This window comes from Salvia hispanica, chromosome 6 (assembly GCF_029641045.1).
Source record: "Salvia hispanica isolate PSC_SH4W2 chromosome 6, Shi_PSC_v1, whole genome shotgun sequence".
Lineage (NCBI taxonomy): Eukaryota > Viridiplantae > Streptophyta > Magnoliopsida > Lamiales > Lamiaceae > Salvia > Salvia hispanica.
Genome location: NC_142697.1, coordinates 17,127,414 through 17,148,927, shown reverse-complemented (window position 1 = coordinate 17,148,927; position 21,514 = coordinate 17,127,414). Strand labels below are relative to the sequence as shown.

The following is a 21,514-nucleotide window of genomic DNA, read 5'->3' as shown; positions in this document are numbered from 1 at the left end:
AATAAATAAATGCAAACAAAAAGGCTTGGTACGCAACAACTTTATAGTAGGAGTAGTAATATTTGATGCATGCTACATTAACAAAGCGGACAAGAACCTAAGCAAACCACACACATTCATAACCTTAAACAGCAAAACAAGTAAACACAATTACATAAAACTCAACTCAACTTTGAAATTAATTAACTACTTAGTAGAAAAAAAAAAAAAAAAATGCTTCAAGGGGAAGGGAATGCGCCAGCGCCACCAACTCCAGGGAGTCCACCACCACCACCAACGGCAGGGAAGCCGCCGCCACCAACGGTAGGGAAGCCGCCGCCAACGCCAGGGAAGCCAGCTCCGTTGCCTCCAAAGGCTGTAACGCCGCCAGGGATAACACCGCCGACTCCAGCAAGGCCACCGTTAGGCGTGGTCCCGATAATGCCGCCCGCACCAACGCCGCCGGGTATGCCCGGTATGCCGTTGGCGCCGACCCCGCCCCCGACTCCGCCAAAAGGCATGCCGTTGTCGCCGACGCCGCTGAAGCTGCCGATTCCGCCGTAGCTCAGGTAGTTCTTCTGGTCGGCGAGGCCTGCTGCGGGCATCACCCTAGCCGCTGCAGCCTCGTGAGCTGCTACAGCTAGAGCAACCACAGCCATCAAAGCAACAGCCCATGATGATTTCGCCATTCTCTCTCTCCTTTTCTTTCTATATTATAATTCTCTCTCAGTGAATTGTTGACACCTGAAAGAATGTGAGAGGGCTCCCATTTTAAAGAAAATGGGAGAGTGCAGTTGGGTGAATTCAATGCATGGAAATTAAGGCAGATTCCAAACCCTGTTTTCCTGTGATAATGAATACTAAATTCTGCAATCATGGTAGGGGGCACTGCTAGGTAAAAATATTGTCCCACTTTGATCCAATCCGGATTTTAAGAAATGTAATGAAAAGTGAATTGAAAAAATTAATGGAACGTGAGTCTTACTTTTATTATTATATATTAGTTTTATAATAAAATGTAAGTAGGAATGAGTTAGTGGAATATGAGGTCCATTACAAAAAATAGTAAAAACTAAAATGAGACAAAGGAAATGAAAAATTGGTCTCAGGGACTGAGTGAGGAGTACTACTACTCCCTTTAAACTCAAAGGGTTTAGGGTTATTTTGTTTGTTATAAAATAAAAAAGTTAATAAATTAAAGATAAATGTGTTTCCATTTTTAATATTGAGTTATTTTAGTGGGATAAATTAGAAAAGATAATCGTTGTTGGGACTAGAGGAGTAATGAAATATGGAATTCCAAAATGGCAAGTCTATTTACTGCTTGCACATGATTTTGCTGTGCTAGCTAGCTTGTTTCATTGCCCTCACCTACAGGATAATAATCCATCAAATTAACGATTCAACTTATATTTACAAAAATAAATCTGCTTAACATGATCCTATACTCAAACAACATGTGTAATCATATTCATGGGTTGTACTTGCAGTAACCTATAAATATTATTGTCCCATTAATTAAATAAAATAGGGTCACATATTCCGAGAGTGAAGTCTCTATCAAATTAAGTAGTCAAAGATTTCTTCATATAGCATGCACCATCATCGCAACGTACGTTCTCCAATTTACACAAAACGGAGCTTCGTTTCACGTTTCATCTCTCCTAGCTTTATGATTTTTTTCCCTCTTACTAACTTGTTAATAATCCTTGTACAAAACCATATCTAATTATACCCATTTGCTCAAGAATTGCATATATATCAATCCACCATATAAACTGTTGAATAAACATGTGGAGAGAGTGAAATTACAGTGCAGAAACAGGCCACCTGTCCCCCTCAACCACTCAACCAACTCAGTAAATTGGATTGGCAGAGAAGATAAGTTGCAAGAGAGAGAAAAATCAAATTCAATTCTACAATAACTCAAGTGCAGACGTTGCAATTCATCCACCACCGTTGGATGACATGTGATGAAAACTTCATTTCTATTCTTGTATTGATCAGACGGCTGCAGTGGATCCATGGCGTCTCCAACCTCAAATTTAACAAGGTTTAATCGCAGTTGTTGTCGAGTATTCTCTGCACTCTGAATTTTGCTTTTAATGCGTAGAGCCTGCCATCGCTGGAAGTTGGTAAATCTAATTAATTCTCTTTAATTCAAACATACATTGAAAATTTTCATTGTACTAGTCCTGTTTGCAATTGAATCAATCATGTAACAACTACTCCATTTGATACTTAGATCTACCTCATCGATCGGGTCTAATATGTTGTGGAGGTAACTTTAGACCATACATCAATTTCATATCCAAATTCAAAATTGATTGGCTGATTTTTAAATTCATTATTTTCAAAAGGAACCTAAAAACCCTTTGATTTAGGTATCTTTAAAACATAAAAACCCTTTGATAGTGACCACAACTATTCAATCCATTTTTTGAATATCATAAATCAATTTAATGCTCTTGTCACTGTTTTTAATTCAATATTTATATCACATACACATTGTAATAACATGTCTTTGAAAAGGGAAATAAAATAAGTAACGACAAAGCACACTTAAATTGATAAGATGTATCCCCTTTTAATTGATAATTTGGGATACCAGTCATCTGTGCATATATATGTAGTTCTAACAAATTAATATAATGTAATTTTGTTCTACCTAGTATACTTACTTACCACACGAGGTGCAGATGTGACATTTAAAATTGTTTGGAGTGAGTTTTACACATCCGATTTAACTAATTAAATTGAGCTCAATTTAATTTAATTCCAACAAAATACAATTATTTTGGACTACTATTAAAAATAATACTGTACTCTATTATTGATAATTATCCATCTATATTCAAATTATGAGTAATGTGAGCTTCTTTTTATTTAATTTGCTTTCCATATTTAAAATTTTAATATTCATTAATTAATTTAAGTATGTAACTAATTAATGTTAATTAATTAATACTGTGTATTATGGAGTATAATAGTTTTGTTCCATCTTATCGTATGTGCAATTAAAAAATTTCCTCCGTCCGTTTCCTCATAGTTGACTCATTTTTCTATTTTGAAAAGTTCTCTCATACTTAAGTCATTTGTATATATGATACACCATCCTCTGTCCCACAATAGGAATCACTCTTATTATGAGCACGAGTTTTAAGAGATGTAAAAAATAGTGGGTTGAAAAGGTTATACCTAATAGAATATGAAACCCACTTTTGTATATTGATTTTATAATAAAATGTGAGTGAAATCTACTTACCAGTAAATATGAAGTGTGACTCTTATTGTAGAACATACCAAAATGACAAAGTGCGACTCTTATTGTGGGACAGATGGAGTAATATTTTTACTCACTCTTATTTTAGTCTCTCTTATTTTATCTTCTCTATTTTATTCACTTTCTACCAATATTCTCTACTTTTTTCTCTCTTAATTTTTTTATCTATTTATTTAAACTCTGTCCCAAATTTTTTTGCCGAAAAGTTAAAAAATCAAAAATAAAATAAATACTAGTACTATAGTATACAAACAAATTTATTTAAAAATGAAATAGGTAACTCCATTACCAAGACTCCACCGCCTTCCACACATTTTCATCGATACAATGCACACCAATGCAGTCCCACCACTAATTTCAGACAGATTCTTCATGAACACATTGGATTCCACCCCTTAACCAAGATCACAACCCTTACCACATTCTTCCATTTTTTTTTTGTTTGAAATGTTAGTTAGTAATTAATTTAAAAAATACAAAAACTATTCAATGCGCAAACAGGGGCGGAGCCAGGATTTGATATAAGGAGGGGCAAAAATATATTTGTAAACATATTTTGTACTCCCTCCGTCCCAAGGTATTAGACCAACTTTCCTTTTTGGGATGTCCCAACATATTAGACTCATTTCCTTTTTTATCAAAAAGCATTTATCTTATTTTATTCTCCACCTACTTTTTTCTCTTTCCTCTCCCCTATTTTTTCCCTCTCTCATACTTTACTCTCTCCACTTTAACTATTTAAATATCAATTCCTTAAATCATGTTCCCAAAAGAAGTGAGTCTAATACTCCGGGACGGAGGGAGTAGTAATGAGGAGGGGCATTTAAAGGAGAATATCAAATATATTTTCAAATTGGGAGAAAAATACCACTGGTATAAACTTTTGAGGAGGGGGAAATGCCCCACCAACTATATGCATAGATCCGCCCATGTGCGCAAACATTGATGTCATGTTTGGTTGTCAGGATTCTATCTGGGAAAGTAATCTAATTCCTTACATTTTAAATTCCTGTGTTTATTTCGATTTTTAATCAAACTGGGAAAGTAATCAGAATCCCGGAACAAAGAAAGTTTATGCAAATTTCCAAGATTCAAAATCCTAGCTTTTCTTAGGTATTCTCTTTCCCTGTTTTAGGATTCTTACATATTTAATGCAATATATTATTATTACTATTACTATTACTATTACTGTTATTATTATTATTAAATAAAATATTTTAAAAATAATTTAAAATTATAAATCATACTTAATTTCAATACAATAAATAACTATAATTACATTTATAATATTTATATATAATTGTTATTATCATAATAGTAATTAATAATTTGTTAAATAATTATATTATAATTATAATATAAATGATATAATAATAAATAATTATTACTATTATTTTATAAATTAATAATTAATCAATAAAATCGTAATGAAATTTAAATTATAAAATTTATTTAAATATCCGTAAATAATTAGAATAATAATAATCATATTTATAATTATAACCATTTATGATTATAACATTCCATGTAACTATATGACAATTATATTAATATATATTATGATGGATGATCCATATTTAAACTATCAATCGTAATAATAAATATAATAATATAATTATTATAATTTGTAATTAATAATTTATTAAAAAATTTATTATTTTATAAATAAAAAATAATAAGTACTAGTATATTGTTAATTTGGTGTTTGAATAAAATATAAAATATAAAATCTTGATATTTTTCAAACACTTAATGCATCTATATATACATAATATCTCTTCTTCCAATCAAAAAATCAAACGTCTAGTTTCACTCATGGAGCCGCTCAATGCTGAAGAAGAATTGGATAACTAAACTAATAGGGCTTCTTTCCCAACCACTTGCTTCAACGGCCTAAATGCTCTAACAGGTATCTATCTAACCTATATATATTTCAAAGATCCAACATATTGAATTTTTAAATTTTTTTCTTGATTCAGGCATTGGGTTACTTTCCATACCCTATTCACTATTACAAGGAGGCTGGCTATCCTTGGCATCCCTCTTTGTTCTAGCAGCGGTATGTTTCTAAACAGCGCTGCTTATGAAAAAAATGCATGGTCGGGAATTTTCCAAGCATAATATTAAGTGCTCGCTTTAATCAATAAAAATAAAATGAAATATTTTGATACAATAGTTTTAAGAATATCCGAAAATTTTTGGAGTTTTGTTCTTTTTTTTAAACTGTCGAGCACATTGCGTGTGGTCGAGCAAATTTCTAGTTATTCCAATACAGTGCAAATTTTTAATTATTTGAACTGTGCGAATTTCTAGTTATTTTATTCGTAAGTATGTATGTAGTGTGTTTCTATAAAATTTGAAAATAAGCCTTTTGATATTTAAATAGTTCTAAATTACACTTAATGATAGTCTGCTTAACTACAAATTATTCATACCGAGTATTATATGTGAGGTGTTAAGTCATAAATTGAATGCAACTTAATTAATAGTAAAAGGTTTGTGCATGTGATATTTAGGGAAGATGCAAGGTGCGAGAAAGAAAGAAATTAAGGCCTTTTCTTTTATGGGCAACAAAGAAATTAGGTCATTTTTCTGGATAATAAAATTTTTAATACGATATTTTTTTGCCTCCAATAGTCAATTTATGTGTTATTTAGGGAAGTTGCAAGGTGTGAAACACTAGAGATATATTTATTGAGAAAAATCGTGAATGTTGGTTAGTTTCAACTTTCAACAAAATATGGCTTTAATAAAAAGAAGTAATTACTGTTTTATTCCATTAATTATGATTTTTTACTGATAAGGACCATTGAGGGTTTCATGCAAAAAAATCATTATCATGATTCATGAATACTTGAAGTTGAAAATCTCTCCCCCTCTTGTCAATTTAGTCTATCCCTCCTTTTTTTCCTTTACTGTTTTATTCCATTAACTATGATTTTTTACTGATATGGGGTTTTGTAGTAAGATTTGTCGTTCCCATATTTTTTTCAGCGTTACGAAAATTATTAATTAGATGACTTTTTAAGTAATATGTTTTCATTTTTTAGTTGCGAATACGTCTTGTTATAGGTCAATTCAAGTTCATGATTTAAACCTTTTAGTTTCTTAGCATTGATTATAGATATAATTTAGATTACGTTAAAGTAACGTGTTTTTTTATTGATTGCAATTATTAAAGTAATGTGCCTAACTTTTTAACTGAATACTTCATGAATACCATATTTTGACTGGGCCATGGTTCATTTTAGAAATAGTAGACATTATTGAAAGTTATGTTTATTTTGTATTGCTGATAATTTCTTATACTATTTAATAGTTACTCAAAAATGACAATGAGGTGAAATTAGGAATGAGTATTCGAATTTCCAACTGTTTTTTTCCTAACTTGTTCCAAAAATTCAAAATTTCATGAAAATGATTCCAATCTGATCCAAATTGTTTGAAAATTCAAGAATTTAAAAATCTAATACCAAAAATCTGAAAATCTCATATCAAATACCCTTAGAATTGCTCAACATTAAATTTTTAAATATGTTATGTTTATAGTATTCTATTTTATTTTATATATAATATGTATTGGATATTAAATATCCGATTCAAACATCCGAATTTAAAAAAAAAATTGATCCGAAAATTCAAAAAAAATCCGAGCTAAATTTCAAATTTTAATTTGATTCGGATTTCGGATATTTTGCTCGCCCTAGATGAAATGCGAAAACCATTGTCATGTCTTTCTTTTGTATGCAGAGGACCCTCACCCCTTACTTCTCCGTCTTCTAATCTAGGCGACTAATTCAATCTCACCCTCGGGCGGAGCTAGGGATTTCGACAGGGGTTAGCAGACCCTACCATCGTTGTTAGAGAACCTCCAAGAAACGACATCCCCAGTTGCCGATCCCTCAATGTCGTTTCTCTACCCCAGTTTTCTTGTAACTGTGCTTTGGGCCTTTGTCTTTTTAAATAGGATAAACACATACAAAGGCCTGCCTTATAATAAAGAGTACTCCCTTCGTTCAAGATAATTTGGGATACTTTGACCCGATACGGGTTTTAAGAAATCTAATGGAGAGTGAGTTGAAAAAGTTGGTGGGATGTGGTTCCTACTTTTAAAGTATTAGTTTTATAATAAAATGTGAGTAGGAATGAGTTAGTGGAATATGAGATCCACCACCAAAAATGGTAAAAGTGAAGTGGGACAAATTATGTGGAACGGACCGAAATGGAATACTGGGACAAATTATCTGAGACAGAGGGAAGGAGTATTTAGGATTTGTTTATTATTATTACCTTTTTTTATAATGATGAATGTAAATATCAATAAAAAAAGTTAGTATAATTATATTGTTTGATTCAAACAACTTTAACTTATTATGATCTACTCCACAAATGGATAGTACAATGTCAAAAATAAAAAACATGAAAATTTTCAAACTACTTAAAAAAAGAATATTATTGTATTATATTCATGATGTTTGTGGCAAATAAAAAACCGGACCGGCGAGCGAACCGACGAAGCTACTGGTTCACGGTTCAACTGGTCCAACCGGTCGAACCATCGGTCGAACCGTTTTACTGTAGCATTTATATATATATGAGTATATAATTAAATACATATTTATTATAAAACACTTGGTTTCAAAACATGTACATAAACAAGCATTAATGCAATATATAATTTAAATTTAAATAAAATATAGATATATAAGTATAGATAAAGCATATATATACCAATTCTTAACGAGTAATACTAGTAATGTAAAAATACATATATACATATGTTTATTATACTATGTATTAATTTTCATGTTATGAACACTTCTCCCATTATATATTCTTGTTATTTTATTTTCAATCTAAGCATTAGTAATTAAAACTATATTTAAAAGTTAATTAAGATTTATTGATTTCAGTTATGATATAAAATATGTATATAGCTTTTAATTATACATATACAATTACTCCCTCCGTCCCGGCTAAGATGACACATTGCTTAGCCGGCATGGGGTTTTAGGAGTTATTGGTTAAAGTGTTTAATTGGAGAGAGAAGGTGGGTGTAAGTATTAAAGTAAAGAGATAAAGAAAGATGGATATTTTAATAGGAGTGAGAAAAAGTGGTTGAGTGTATTAATTGGAGAGAGATTGTTTCCAAAAAAGGAAATGTGTCATCTTAGTTGGGACAAACTAAAAAGGAAAACGTGCCATCTTAAGCGGGACGGAGGGAGTAGTATATAGTTGATAGTTGATATATTATGAAGTAGTACATATTAACAAAACAAACTATATCCCACATTGAAAAAGTAAAGGCAAAAGATTGTAAAAGATGACTATAAAACAAGCTTTTCATCCCACGTTGAAAAATGAAAGAACAATCTTGTGGAATACTTCTATAAAGAAAGACACAAATGATTTTTTAAGCTAGTTTTTATAAATTTCATAGGCCCAATACAAGTATGGGTTAATATGAAATGAAAGTTTAGTCTATATTTTTTTAAAATTCATTTTTAATTCATTTTTAAAAATAAAAAAATTTGGTAACTAGTTCGACTGGTTCCCAGTTTCCGGTCCAACCGGCCGGTTCACCCAGTCCAAAATGGTTCAATGCTCCACCGGTTTTATATGGTGAATCGGACCGGAGAGGTCACCGGTTCGCAGCCGAACCAGTTCGACCGGCCGGTCCAAACTGGTTTTTAAAACACCATATGTTTTATGTAAATTATAGTACTAACTCTTAGTAATACTTGAAAATAATGTCTGAAGTCTTCAATGTTTATTTTCGTACATTTACATTATTTTAAAAAAAGTTTTAATTCAATATAAACGATTATCATATGTAAATTTGGACCCAGATTATGAATTTTTAATGGTATATGTCATTTAAGTAATTTTGTAAATAATTATATCGTCCGATCTCATGATAATATATTCATGGATAGGTCAGTGATGGTAAGATTAATAATCATGAGATGCAAATAAAAAAGCTAATATGAAGACATGCTATAAGCAGGCCTCGACTGAGTAAGGGGGCTAGAAACTAATTAGAGGGAGAAGACGAGTCGTGGGGGTTGTCATCGAAACCGAACAACCCCTTGTTGTAATATTTCTCTTTTGATAGCATTTCTTATTATTTGAATTATAGAATCTCTAGTGGATACTTTGTGTTGGAGTATGGGCCATTACTTCACAAATAAAGAAGTTGAGGGACTAATATGCAAAAGTTACAAGAGTGTTTTGAAATTAGGTTAGGCAGCGGCTAATTTGGGGCTTGTGAGCTGGAGCTTGAGCTCAATCGGTTACACCAGATTAACTGCTTCTGATTCGCATATAAGGCTCGGGGTTGACGATTTTCAGCTCAAGAAAAGAGTGTGATGCATTTGTCTTTGTGAGGAAACCATTGTAGTTCAGAGAGCTCTCGAGTTTGAGCCGACTGGTTTCTAGAGTGCGTCGTTTGTATCGCGATTAACCTTTTCGTTTTGTAATCGTAGCGTGTGAATGAGCAATAAAGATTGAGTGCTTTTCCCGTGGATGTAGATCACATTGATCGAACCACGTATATCGTTGTTGTTGTGTGATTTGTTTTCTCGTTCTTGGTTATTGGTTGTTCGTAGCGATCCGATCGATTCATAACAAATTGGCGCCGTCTGTGGGAAGCGATTGGGGATTGATCGGCGCGATGTCTACAGCGAAGTTCGAAACGGAGAAATTCACCGGAAAAAATGATTTCGGCTTGTGGAGGCTGAAGATGAAAGCTGTGATGATGCAGTAGGGCCTCTGGGAGATCTTGAAGAATGGGGATGAAAAGCCAGTTGAGGGAGCGGATGAGAAGGTCGATCCTAAGGCACAAGAACTCCAGAACAAGGCTTATAGCACCTTGATTTTGAGTCTCAGTGATCAGGTATTGAGGGAAGTCTCTAAGCAAGAGACTGCTGCCGTGATTTGGGCCAAACTTGAGTCGATCTACATGACCAAGTCTCTGGCCAACCGCCTTCATCTCAAGCAGAAGCTGTTCACGTTCAGGATCTCTGAGTCTAAGAGCATCTTGGAGCAGCTCGAGGATTTTGCTAAATGCATCGATGATCTGGAGAATATAGACGAGCAAGTCAAAGATGAAGACAAGGCCCTTATGCTCTTGAATTCGCTCCCAAAGTCTTACAAGCAATTCAAAGATGAAATACTTCTTGGAAGGGATTCCAAGATCACTTTTGAAGAAGTATATTCAGCATTGAAATTGAAGGAGTTTCAGAGATCTTCAGGTAAGACTCTTGATCCAGTTGTTGAGGTTTTGAATGTCAAAACTACTGCCAAGAAGCAGGATAAGGGCAAGAAACCAGTCAATGATAAATGGAAAGGCAAGGGACAGAAGGAGGCAGAACAAAAGGAGACGAGGACTTGCCACTATTGCAAGAAGCCCGGCCACATCAAGAAAAACTGCTATGGGTGGAAAAGAAAGCAAGCTGAGGAAGAAAAGGGCAATGACATTGCAGCGGTCACTGAGGAAACTGAGGTGGCTCAAGCACTCACTGTCACCAACAAGAGCTCGATTGAGAATGTTTGGATCATGGATTCGGGCTGCAGTATTCATATGACCTCAAATAAAGGTTGGATGTCTGATCTGCAACCGGCAGAGGGGAATGTTCTTTTGGGAAATGACAATGTTTGTCATGTTGAAGGAGTTGGAAATGTTAAGATGATAATGATGAATGGGACCATCAAAGTGCTTACTGATGTTAGATACATTCCATCAATCAAGAGAAATCTAATTTCCTTAGGAATGTTGGAATCCAAGGGCTTCAAATTCTCTTCTGCCAATGGTGAGATGTTGGTGACTAAGGATGGTGAAACTGTCATGAAGGCCAAGAGAGCCAATAATCTTTACTATCTGGACGCTGAGGTCATTGAGGGGGATGTGTATCACACTGAATCACAACATTCTATCAACTGGCATTCAAGATTGGAGCATGTGGGAGAATCTGGATTGAAACAATTATCAAAGCTGGGATTGATTCAGATTGAAGGTGATCAGACGTCAAAGGATGTTGCATCTTGTGAGGAGTGTATATTGGGGAAGAGCAAGAAACTTCCCTATGGTTCCGGAAAGCACACTTCCACTGAGCCTCTGCAATATGTACACAGTGACATCTGGGGACCCTCTCAAGTAAACAGCATAGTTGGTGGCAGGTATTTCTTATCCTTTGTTGATGATTTCTGTAGAAAACTTTGGGTGATTATCATGAAAGAAAAGTCAGAAACCTTTAAGAGATTTCAAGAATGGTGTATTGAAGTTGAACTAGAAACAGGCAGGTCTCTTAAATATCTGAGAACAGACTGTCACGACCGCGCCTTACTAAGGATAGCATTGCTCGGTGAATCGTAACTAGGGGAGGGGAAAAAGAAGAGGGGATAGAAAGGGGGGTGGAAGAATTAACAATAAGACACTCAAATACGTTTTAATAAGATAAAGAAGGTTCACAAGGCAACGAAAGATCCTGAAGATCAAAAAAAGTGTTTATCACAAGTCACTCGTCGCTAATCATTTTCCTTACGATCCATCTAATACAAAATACTACAATAGTGCACAGCGGAAGGTGTTGCAAACGCATGGCCATATGTGTGAAGACATATGCCACAAAAATCCTATAAAAGAGATGACACGACCACCAACTCCACTCAGCCATCATTTCATCACAGCTCAACCTGCACATTTAGAAATACATGCAGGGCTGAGTACGGGGTACTCAGTGAACACAGTGCCGAAAGTTACACATATAAGAAAAAGTTATTATCATGCCATCACAGTAACACACGGGGGTTTTTCTTAAAGGCCCGAGCTTACTAAGTTCATTTTCATAAAGTTCGTCTGATCAGACTAAGTTCATTCCAACAATCTGCCATATCTGATGGTTCATTGTGTGTCGGGAAGGTGGCCACCTTCCACGATCACATTGACCGGCCAACCCTTACGATGACTCACGGTCCATTCCTTTGTGTACACTAACTCGAATAGGATCTTGGTCCTATTGGAGCCGAATTCGATTCATTCATTCATTCATTTGGCATCGCCAAACAGATAGGCATCATAAAACAAATAATTTATGGCACGATAACATTTGCAAAAAAAGTAAGTGCGATTTTATCAAACAAAAATAATTTCATATATATTTGATAATTTTATCCACACTTAATGTGTTGGATATAAAGCCACCTCAAAGCTTCCAAATAAATCTCTACATAAGCTCGTCTTCGAATATCAAACTCCGTGAACATGCCCTTCTTGAAAAAGGGTGTTGATTCAATCAGTCTTTAGAATATTCATAAAGTGCATGAAATGCAATGATCCTACATGGGGAATGCATCCTATGTTCGAGGTTCGATCAAGGTAACTCCATTCCATCAAAACTTATGGCTCTCTATTTTTTAAAGAGACTTTAGAAGTAAAAGATGACTATTGGAGAAAACTCATTAAGCTAATAGATTTCTAAATATAAGGAATTATTTTAGGGATTTCATGGTAATTAAAACTAGAGATTGAATTAAAATAATTAATCATGAGATTAATTATTTACCGAATATGAGGGAGTCAGTTAATTCTAAACTGTTCTTAATCTCAACCAAAAGATAAAGAGCCCAAAGAGGGAAAATTAAGCTTGTCGTCAAAATAAAAGTCCAACATAAAACAAGTATTTACATTAATTAGGATAGTCCAAGGTAACAAAGGCCAACTTCTCTTTTTCTCATTATTTTCGGCCCATACAAGAAACAAGACGAGCCCAATCTAAAAAAAAAAGTAGTGCCCTTATAATAGTCATATTCACAAATTGATTTGAAACATACGCCATTTTTCTCTCTCATTCCTCCTTCAACCTCACGCTACTCTCCTCTCTCTCTCTCGCCATTCCCCGCGCCGGCCATGGCATCGCCGACGAGCGACGCCGGCCGCCGGTCGCGGCTCTCTCTCTCTCTCTCCCACTCTCTTCTGCCGGAGGCAGCCACCCTCTTTTGGCTACGGCTTTCGGCCGCTGGCGTGCAGCACACTGCCGTCGCCATCGCTCCGACTCCAGGTACGTTCTCTTCCTCTTTTCATCACACATATACACGCACACCCTCATACACACATAGAAACACACTCACATTTCTCTTTGTGGTTCAATTTCAGTCACCGAGCTCGCCTAGTGAGTGCAGCGAGTTTGTCCGGGCAGAGGGGGCAGCGTTGGGCTGCTCGGGACAATGCAGCGGTGCCCGGTCAGCTACCATGGGTTCACGACGGCATCGTGTACAGCAGCTGCGTGGGCATGCGTGTGTGTGTGGCTGCCGCGAGCCCGCGAGTGGCAGCAGCGGTGACTGTCCGGCAGCCACGGTATCGGCACGGTTCGGGCAGTCCGGTGTTCTTCTATGTTCACTAAAAGCTAAGTTCTACTATCTCGAGCTCAACGTTATTTCCATGGTTATCAGAATTCATAGTTCTTGATTGCTTAGGAAAAGAGACAATATGTATAGTTATTGGTAAATTGCAAGAAAGTTTGTTCAAGAAACATGATCCTAAGCATGATCATTTCCTAAGTTCCTGGCTTACAAAAGATGGTGTTTGACATGAGAATTTCCTAATGTTCATGCTTTGAATGTGGTACGAAAATGGCTATGAAGCAAAAGGATTATTGAGAGAAATTACCTTGAGGAAAAAGAAGAAGTGAAGGTGGCGATGAGAGACTCGATCTCCTCTGCTTGGAAATTTTCTAAATCCTCACTTTGAGATAATTTTGTTTGGAGATTTTGTGGTAGAACAAAGAATAAAGAATGGCGTGGCTGTAGTATTTATAGAAGAAATGGTGCATGGGAAAAACATGGATTAAAGCTTGATTCATGGAGGAATTTCATTGTCCAAAAGTTATGAACTTCTTGCCAAATGAGGCAAGTTGTTACCTCAATCATTCACTATACCATTAATGGCAAGAATATTACATCTTGTCGCTTAAAAAGACGTGAGCCGTCATTGGGAAAACGTGAGCCGTCGTTTGATAAGCGTGTTTGATGTGATGTGATTTCGTCGATCGTCTCGTCTTGATTTAACAAGCTTCTTATCCATTCGTGTAGGTATCGGGGTTCAAGACGTGACTATTAAGCAAGATCCGAAGGGTATGGAGAGTATTTTTATTTTTACTCTAATGTTGAACTCGATGTAGAACTTTTATTTTAAGCTCGGTCTTTAAATACGGACTATAAGGATATTAAATATTGTAATAACACTATTTTCATTCATCACTCAAAATATACTTCACAACGTTTGATCATACTGAGAAGTAAAAGGGGTTAGGCGCGAAACTAATATATTTTAATTATAGGTCAGTTTCCAAAATTCTTAGGAATAAAAAGGGCGGGTGTTACACAGACAATGGTCTTGAATTTCTATCTTCAGAATTTGATGAATTTTGTAAGAAGAAGGGGATTAAGAGACATAGGATGGTTCCTCACAATCCCCAGCAGAATGGTGTTGTAGAAAGAGCCAACAGAACCATCTTAGAAAGGGTAAGGTGTATGCTCATATCTTCTGGAATGGGAAAGCAGTTCTGGGCAGAGGCAGCTGCAACAGCCTCTGTGTTAATAAATAAGTGCCCCTCATCATCTCTGAATGGTGAAACACCTGATGGCAGATGGTATGGGAAGTGTGGTGACTATTCCAGGTTGAGGCCATTTGGCTGTAGAGCTTATGCTCACACTAAGCAAGGGAAGCTTGAGCCTAGAGCATTAAAATGTGTTATGTTGGGCTATCAAAAGGGTGTAAGGGGTTATAGACTGTGGTGCACTGAAGAGGGGGTCAGAAAGGTTATCATCAGTAGGGATGTGATTTTCAAAGAAAATGAAATGCCTTTTTTGAAGCAGGAACCAGAGAGAATTCAAGTTGAGGTGGAGCCTCATGGTCAGGCTGAAAAGGTGGATGAAGATTCTGATAGAGTCTCGGAAGATAACAACACATCTGGTCTGAATGATGAGGTTATTCCAGAAAGGGTGATAGCTAGAGATAAGCCTAAAAGGAGGATTAAGCTGCCCTCAAGATTCAATGACTACGACATGATGTATTATGCTCTAACAGCAGCTGAAGAAGTGGAATATCATGAACCCTCATCATATAAGGAGGCTATGAGAAGTCCAGAAAAGGATAAATGGCTCAAGGCAATGCAAGAGGAAATCGATAGCCTGTACAAGAATCAAACTTGGATTTTGGTGCTAAGGCCTAAGAATCAGAAAACAATAGGATGCAATTGGATCTTCAAGAAGAAGACAGAGGCCTTCAACAGCAACAAAGTGAGATTTAAGGCAAGGTTGGTGGCCAAGGGGTTCACTCAAAAGGAAGAGATTGATTACAATGAAATTTTCAGTCTAGTTGTCAAGCATAGTTCAATCAGGATTCTGCTCAGTATTGTTGCAACCAGAGGATGGGAGCTGCAACAATTGGATGTAAAAACAGCCTTTTTACATGGGGAGTTGGAGGAGAAGATCTACATGGATCAGCCTCCTGGTTTCATCAGTCCAGGAAATGAAAATAAAGTATGCATGCTGAAGAGAAGCCTCTATGGTTAAAAGCAAAGATCAAGACAATGGTATCTCAAGTTCTATGAGTTTATTCAGAATATTGGGTTCCAGAAATCTCTTTATGATAGCTGTGTATTCATCAAAAAGAGAAGTGGGGAAGCAGTGGCATATCTACTATTATATGTAGATGATATGCTAATCTCAGCAGAGCACAGAGAAGAGGTGGAGGAAATCAAATCAAGGCTCAGTTCTGATTCGACATGAAAGATTTGGGGGATGCCAAGCGAATTTTGGGCATGTATATTGTGAGAGACAGAAAAGCAAAGAAAATTTAGCTGACTCAGAAGGATTATATCCAAAAGGTGTTAAAGAGGTTCCAAATGGACAGTAGCAAGTCAGTTTCTGTGCCATTGGGACATTAATTCAAGCTGAGTGCTGATCAGTGTCCTAAAGATGATGAGCAGAAGAAGGAAGTGGACAAGATCCCTTATGCAAGTATTGTTGGGAGTGTGATGTACACTATGGTGTGTACAAGGCCGGATATAAGTCATGCTATCAGTGTAGCTAGTAGGTTCATGGCTAACCCGGGGATAGAGCATTGGCATGCTTTAAAATGGTTACTCAGATATCTCACAGGCACTCAAGGATATGGTATACTGTTTGATGGAAATCACAGAGGTGAAGGTGGAGCATTGGTGGGATTTTGTGATTCTGATTTTGCAGTAAGTATGGATACAAGAAAGTCCCAATCTGGTTATGTTTTTCTTCTGTATGGAGCAGCAGTGAGTTGGAAATCGAGTCTTCAATCGGTTGTTGCATTGTCTACGACGGAAGCAGAGTATATTTCTCTTACTGAAGCAATCAAGGAGAGTTTTTGGTTGAAGGGAATCTTGGCAGACTTTGGTGTTGAGCAGGATGCAGTAACGGTGTTGTGTGACTCAAATAGCGCAATATGTCTTGCTAAGCATCAGACATTCCACGAGCGTAGCAAGTATTTAGATGTCAGGCTGCACTTTATCAGGGATGAGATTGATAAAGGGTCAGTGAAGGTATCGAAGGTAGGAACTGAGGACAACGCAGCTGACATGCTAACCAAGACTTTACCAGCGTCCAAATTAAGGCATTGCATGGAGCTGGTCAGTTTGGTGGAGCTGTGAGGGAAGACACGAATCTGGAGAAGGCAATCTGCATTGTTCACTAATGCCCCAAGGTGGAGATTTGTTGGAGTGTGGGCCATTACTTCACAAATAAAGAAGTTGAGGGACTAATATGCAAAAGTTACAAGAGTGTTTTGAAATTAGGTTAGGCAGCGGCTAGTTTGGGGATTGTGAGCTGGAGCTTGAGCTCAATCGGTTACACCAGATTAACTGCATCTGATTCGCATATAAGGCTCGGGGTTGACGGTTTTCAGCTCAAGAAAAGAGTGTGATGCATTTGTCTTTGTGAGGAAACCATTGTAGTTGAGAGAGCTCTCGAGTTTGAGCCGACTGGTTTCTAGAGTGCGTCGTTTGTATCGCGATTAACCTTTTCGTTTTGTAATCGTAGCGTGTGAATGAGCAATAAAGATTGAGTGCTTTTCCCGTAGATGTAGATCACATTGATCGAACCACGTATATCGTTGTTGTTGTGTGATTTGTTTTCTCGTTCTTGGTTATTGGTTGTTCGTAGCGATCCGATCGATTCATAACACTTTGGTCGCCGGATAAAATGGATAAGACGTCGGAGGCGGTGTGGGGTTCATTCAAAGCCACTGCCGAGACCGAGAAGATGAAGGTCATCGAAATGAAGTCGATGATAGCACTGTTGTTTAAGTAAATTACATAAAATCTACGATTAATTTTTTTTTTTGGTTTAGGGTAGATAAAAATGATTGGATACGTTGTGAATAATTTGAAATACAAGGTAATGAATGTCTATACTAATAAGAAGTTAAAATGAGAGAAATAAAGAATAGTAGTAGTATTCTTATTTTTCTCAAAAGATAATCAACACTTTATAAGATGAGAAAACCAAACGGTTTAGATGTAAGTAAGTACAAATTAAAGAAATGCAATCTCTATTGCTTATTGAGTAATGAAGATGCAGAGAAGCTTGAATTGTTGCTCTGCAAATACAAAGTCTGTATAGCTGATGATGAGCCTCCACCATTATGTCCCTCTCCACCACCACCACCATCACTAACTTGTGACCCTTTCCCAGCCTCATTTTTCATATTCTCCTCTCTCTCTTGTCTTATTTCCTTGAGCATCGCCGCCACATCCTTCATCGTTGGCCGCTCATGAGGTGACGACTGCACACACAGCATTGCCACTCCTAAGCTCTGCATCATTTCTTGAATCTCCGGCTGGGGCCTCAGGCGCAGCCCGGGGTCTAGAACTTCCTCCACGCCTCTCTTCTGCTTCACCCAGTCCACAATGTGAATCCCATCGGGTATGGTCGGGTCAATGGGCTGTTTCCCAGTGAGGACTTCCAACATAACTACTCCAAAACTATAAACATCGCTCTTCTCAGTGATCTTCATACTGAATCCATACTCTGCATATCAAGAAAAAATAGTGTCACATATTCTAATAGTAGTATAAATTTATGCGTATTAACAACCAGAAAGCATAGTGGAGTAAGTATATTATACCAGGAGCAATATAGCCATAGGAACCAGCAATAGTATTGGAGGAACGGGCGAAGTCTCCATCATCAACGAGCTTAGCCAGGCCGAAATCAGCAATGTAAGGCTGGAAATCCAGGCCAATCAAAATGTTGTTGGCCTTAATGTCCCGGTGCACGATAGGCGGGGCACAGTCATGGTGCAGATACGCGACGCCCTGAGCCGCGCCCAGCAGAATCCGGTACCTCACCTCCCACTCCAAGAAGCCTCCATTATTCTCATGCACAAGGCTTCCCAGGCTTCCATTGGGCATATACTCATACATCAGCAGCCTCGTCTTCTGATTCCAACAGCACCCTAAAAACTTCACTATGTTCTTGTGCCGGATCGATCCCAGCGTCCTCACTTCAGTCGAGAACGAATCGCGAACTCCCCTGTTCAAACCGGCCTGCACCATCACAGGCCACAGTTTCTTCACCGCCACCACTTCCCCGTTGTCGAGTTCCGCCTTGTAGACGATTCCTGAGCACCCCTTCCCGATGGCATTGGCCTCGACGAGACACCTGAGGATCTGATCCACTGAGAAATTCAGCTTCTGAAAGGGGGTGAATTTCCACGACCACGACTCCCCCTCTCCCAATTCCGAATCCGATTCTGCTTTGCTCATTCTCCGCACTTTGAGAAAGGCTAGCACGCCCACAACTGCCAGCGCCACGGTCACGATCACAAGCAATGCGATGGCCAATCTCAGCTTCCACGGCCGCCTCTTCCCGGGAATCCCCATTCCCGAGCCAGAGCTCAGGAAACACGAGTCATGGCCATGGGAACACAACCCCGGGTTCCCAGCCAGCTCTTCTGCGGAGAGCTGCCTGAAAACCTTGTTGTCAGGCAAGTAGCCTGAGAAGTTGTTGAAGGAGATGTTCAACGACACGAGGTTCACCAATCCTGAAAGAGACTTCAACTCTCCCTGAAGTTTGTTGTGTGAAAGATCCAATACAGAGAGCTTGTTCAATGCCGCAATCTGAGTTGGAATTTCCCCGCTAAGCAAATTCCAGCTCAAATTCAGCTCGATTTCAAGCGCCTCGATGGTAAATATCTCCACCGGCATGCTCCCTGTCAACGAATTCCTGCTCAAATCGAGCAGCTGAAGCCGCGAGCAACGGCCGAGGCTGGACGGAATGTTCCCGGATAAACCGTTGCTTCCTAAGGAGAGCCTGTTGAGGGAAGAGAGTTGCCCCAAAATATCAGGAATGGCGCCGTCGAGCTTGTTCGCCGACACGTCCAGCACCTCTAGCTTGGTGAGCGAAGATAGAGAGGTCGGAAGGTTTCCCGTGATCGAATTTCGCGCCAAATTCAGCATCTGCAGCTCCTTGCAGTTTCCGATTTCTGGAGGCATTGAACCGCTCAAGCGGCAATCGGAGAGATCAAGGAAGGTGAGGCTAGTGAGGGAGCCGATTTCTTTAGGGATTTCTCCACCGATCTTGTTCCCGACCAATCTCAGCCGCACCAGAGAGGTGCAGGCGCCGATATCCGGCGGAATCGCGCCGGAGATGTCGTTGTAGATGAGGAGAAGCTTGGTGAGATTGGCGATGCGGAAGATGCCGGTGGGAAGGCTGCCGGTGAGCGAATTGCGAGACAAATCGAGCGACTGGAGGCTCTCGCAGCCGGAGAGCGCCTCCGGGATGCTTCCCGCCAGCTTGTTGCCCCAAGCTAAGAAGATCTGCAGGTTCTTCAACAGTCCAAGCTCCGGCGGAATCGAGCCGGAAATCTGATTGCTGTCGATTTGGAACTGGACCAGCCTGGTCGCACTGGAGAGAACCGCAGGGATGGAACCGGAGATGTTGTTGCTGCTGAGCATCACTTCTTCGAGATAGGTTAGATTCCCAATTGATTCCGGAATGGTGCCAGATATGTAGTTCAGGGAAACATCAATGACTGTCAAACTCTTGCACCTCCCAATTTGATAGGGAATTGAGCCCGCCAAATTGTTCTGCCACACCATTAAATTCTCCAGCTTCTGCAGATTTCCTATCTCCGGCGGAATCGATCCAGACAGACTGTTCTCATACAAGAACACATCCACGAGCTCCGTGCAGTTCCCGATCTCCGCCGGAATCTCTCCCGATAGCATCGTGGTGTAAATCGACAGGGTTTGGAGCTTCTGGAGCCTTCCGATGGTGCGAGGAATCCCCCCGGAAATCTTCGTATCGGCGAGCCCGAGCACCTCGAGATTACGGCAGTTCCCGATTTCGTCGGGAATCTCTCCGTCGATATCTTGGTTGCCGCCGGCGCGGAGGGCAACCAGCTCCGACAGCATTCCGATCTCGGCGGGGATGCTTCCGCTCAGCCTGTTGTCGAACAAAGTAAGGGTTTTAAGCTTCATGCAGCCGCCGATTTGGGGCGGGATTGGTCCGGTGAGTTGGTTGGAATTGAGGGTGAGCTCCTCGAGATTCTTGAGGCCGCCGATGGTGGAGGGGATTTCCCCGACGAGGGCGTTGAAGCTGACATCGATATTCCGGAGGGAGGCGCAGCCCCCGACGTCGGAGGGGATGGTTCCGGTGAGGTTGGCGCCAGTGATTGTTAGGGTTTGGAGAAAGGAGAGGGAGGAGAGATTGGAGGGGAAGGGGAGAGCGAGGGGAAGGGATTGTATGTTTATTTGCGTGACAAAGTATTGAGAAGAGCATGTGATGAAGGACCAATTACAAGGATTAGGGTGTGAGGGATTCCAATTGGAGAATGCAGGAGGGGGCGGTGAAGAAGAAGAAGAAGAAGAAATCCAAGAGAATAAAACAGAAACTTCGGACGCAAGGGAATGTTGTTGTGCGAGTAAGAAGAGGAAGAAGAAGAAGAAGAAATAGCAGCGGTGGAGGTGAGTTGGGGTGGCGTTCAAGAATTGCCTCGGCATCGGCATTTGCAAAAACCTAGATCACCACTCTTCCGGCACTTGCATTGGGTCTCCCTCCCCAACTCTAAACTATCTTGCTTTGCTGTATTCAGGAGCTTTGCGTTATCAAGCTCTGCACATAAACAAGAAAAGCCAAGAATAATAAAAAAAATGGAATATTATTTTATTGTATATAGTTGAAGGTGACGAAGGATGAAGGTTGGAGTTAATAATTTGT

The 21,514-nt window shown here is 38.8% G+C and overlaps 2 protein-coding genes and 1 long non-coding RNA gene across 3 annotated transcripts; 1 reads left to right on the top strand and 2 right to left on the bottom strand.

The window, feature by feature from the left end:
• Positions 1 to 25: 25 nt before the first annotated feature.
• Positions 26 to 728, bottom strand: LOC125204753 (uncharacterized). The gene has a single exon (XM_048103479.2). The coding sequence runs from the start codon at positions 666 to 668 to the stop codon at positions 219 to 221; it is 450 nt and encodes a 149-aa protein (XP_047959436.1). The 5' UTR covers positions 669 to 728; the 3' UTR covers positions 26 to 218.
• A 4,348-nt stretch (positions 729 to 5,076) lies between these two features.
• On the top strand, positions 5,077 to 7,332 carry LOC148923300 (uncharacterized). The gene is made up of 3 exons (XR_016132382.1): positions 5,077 to 5,171; positions 5,242 to 5,321; positions 7,013 to 7,332. It is a non-coding gene; the product is annotated as an uncharacterized LOC148923300 (long non-coding RNA).
• A 10,312-nt stretch (positions 7,333 to 17,644) lies between these two features.
• Positions 17,645 to 21,514, bottom strand: LOC125208657 (uncharacterized). The gene is made up of 2 exons (XM_048108310.2): positions 18,420 to 21,514; positions 17,645 to 18,322 (listed from the first exon to the last, which is right to left on the bottom strand). The coding sequence occupies exons 1-2, from the start codon at positions 21,301 to 21,303 to the stop codon at positions 17,844 to 17,846; spliced, it is 3,363 nt and encodes a 1,120-aa protein (XP_047964267.1). The 5' UTR covers positions 21,304 to 21,514; the 3' UTR covers positions 17,645 to 17,843.

Bases quoted from the DNA above. Each gene is read 5' to 3' on its own strand.
- LOC125204753 (XM_048103479.2), bottom strand. From the start codon at position 668: ATGGCGAAATCATCATGGGCTGTTGCTTTGATGGCTGTGGTTGCTCTA.
- LOC125208657 (XM_048108310.2), bottom strand. From the start codon at position 21,303: ATGCCGATGCCGAGGCAATTCTTGAACGCCACCCCAACTCACCTCCAC. The intron at 18,323-18,419 runs GTATAATATACT...CTTGATATGCAG, and splicing joins CTATGGCTATATTGCTCCTG to AGTATGGATTCAGTATGAAG.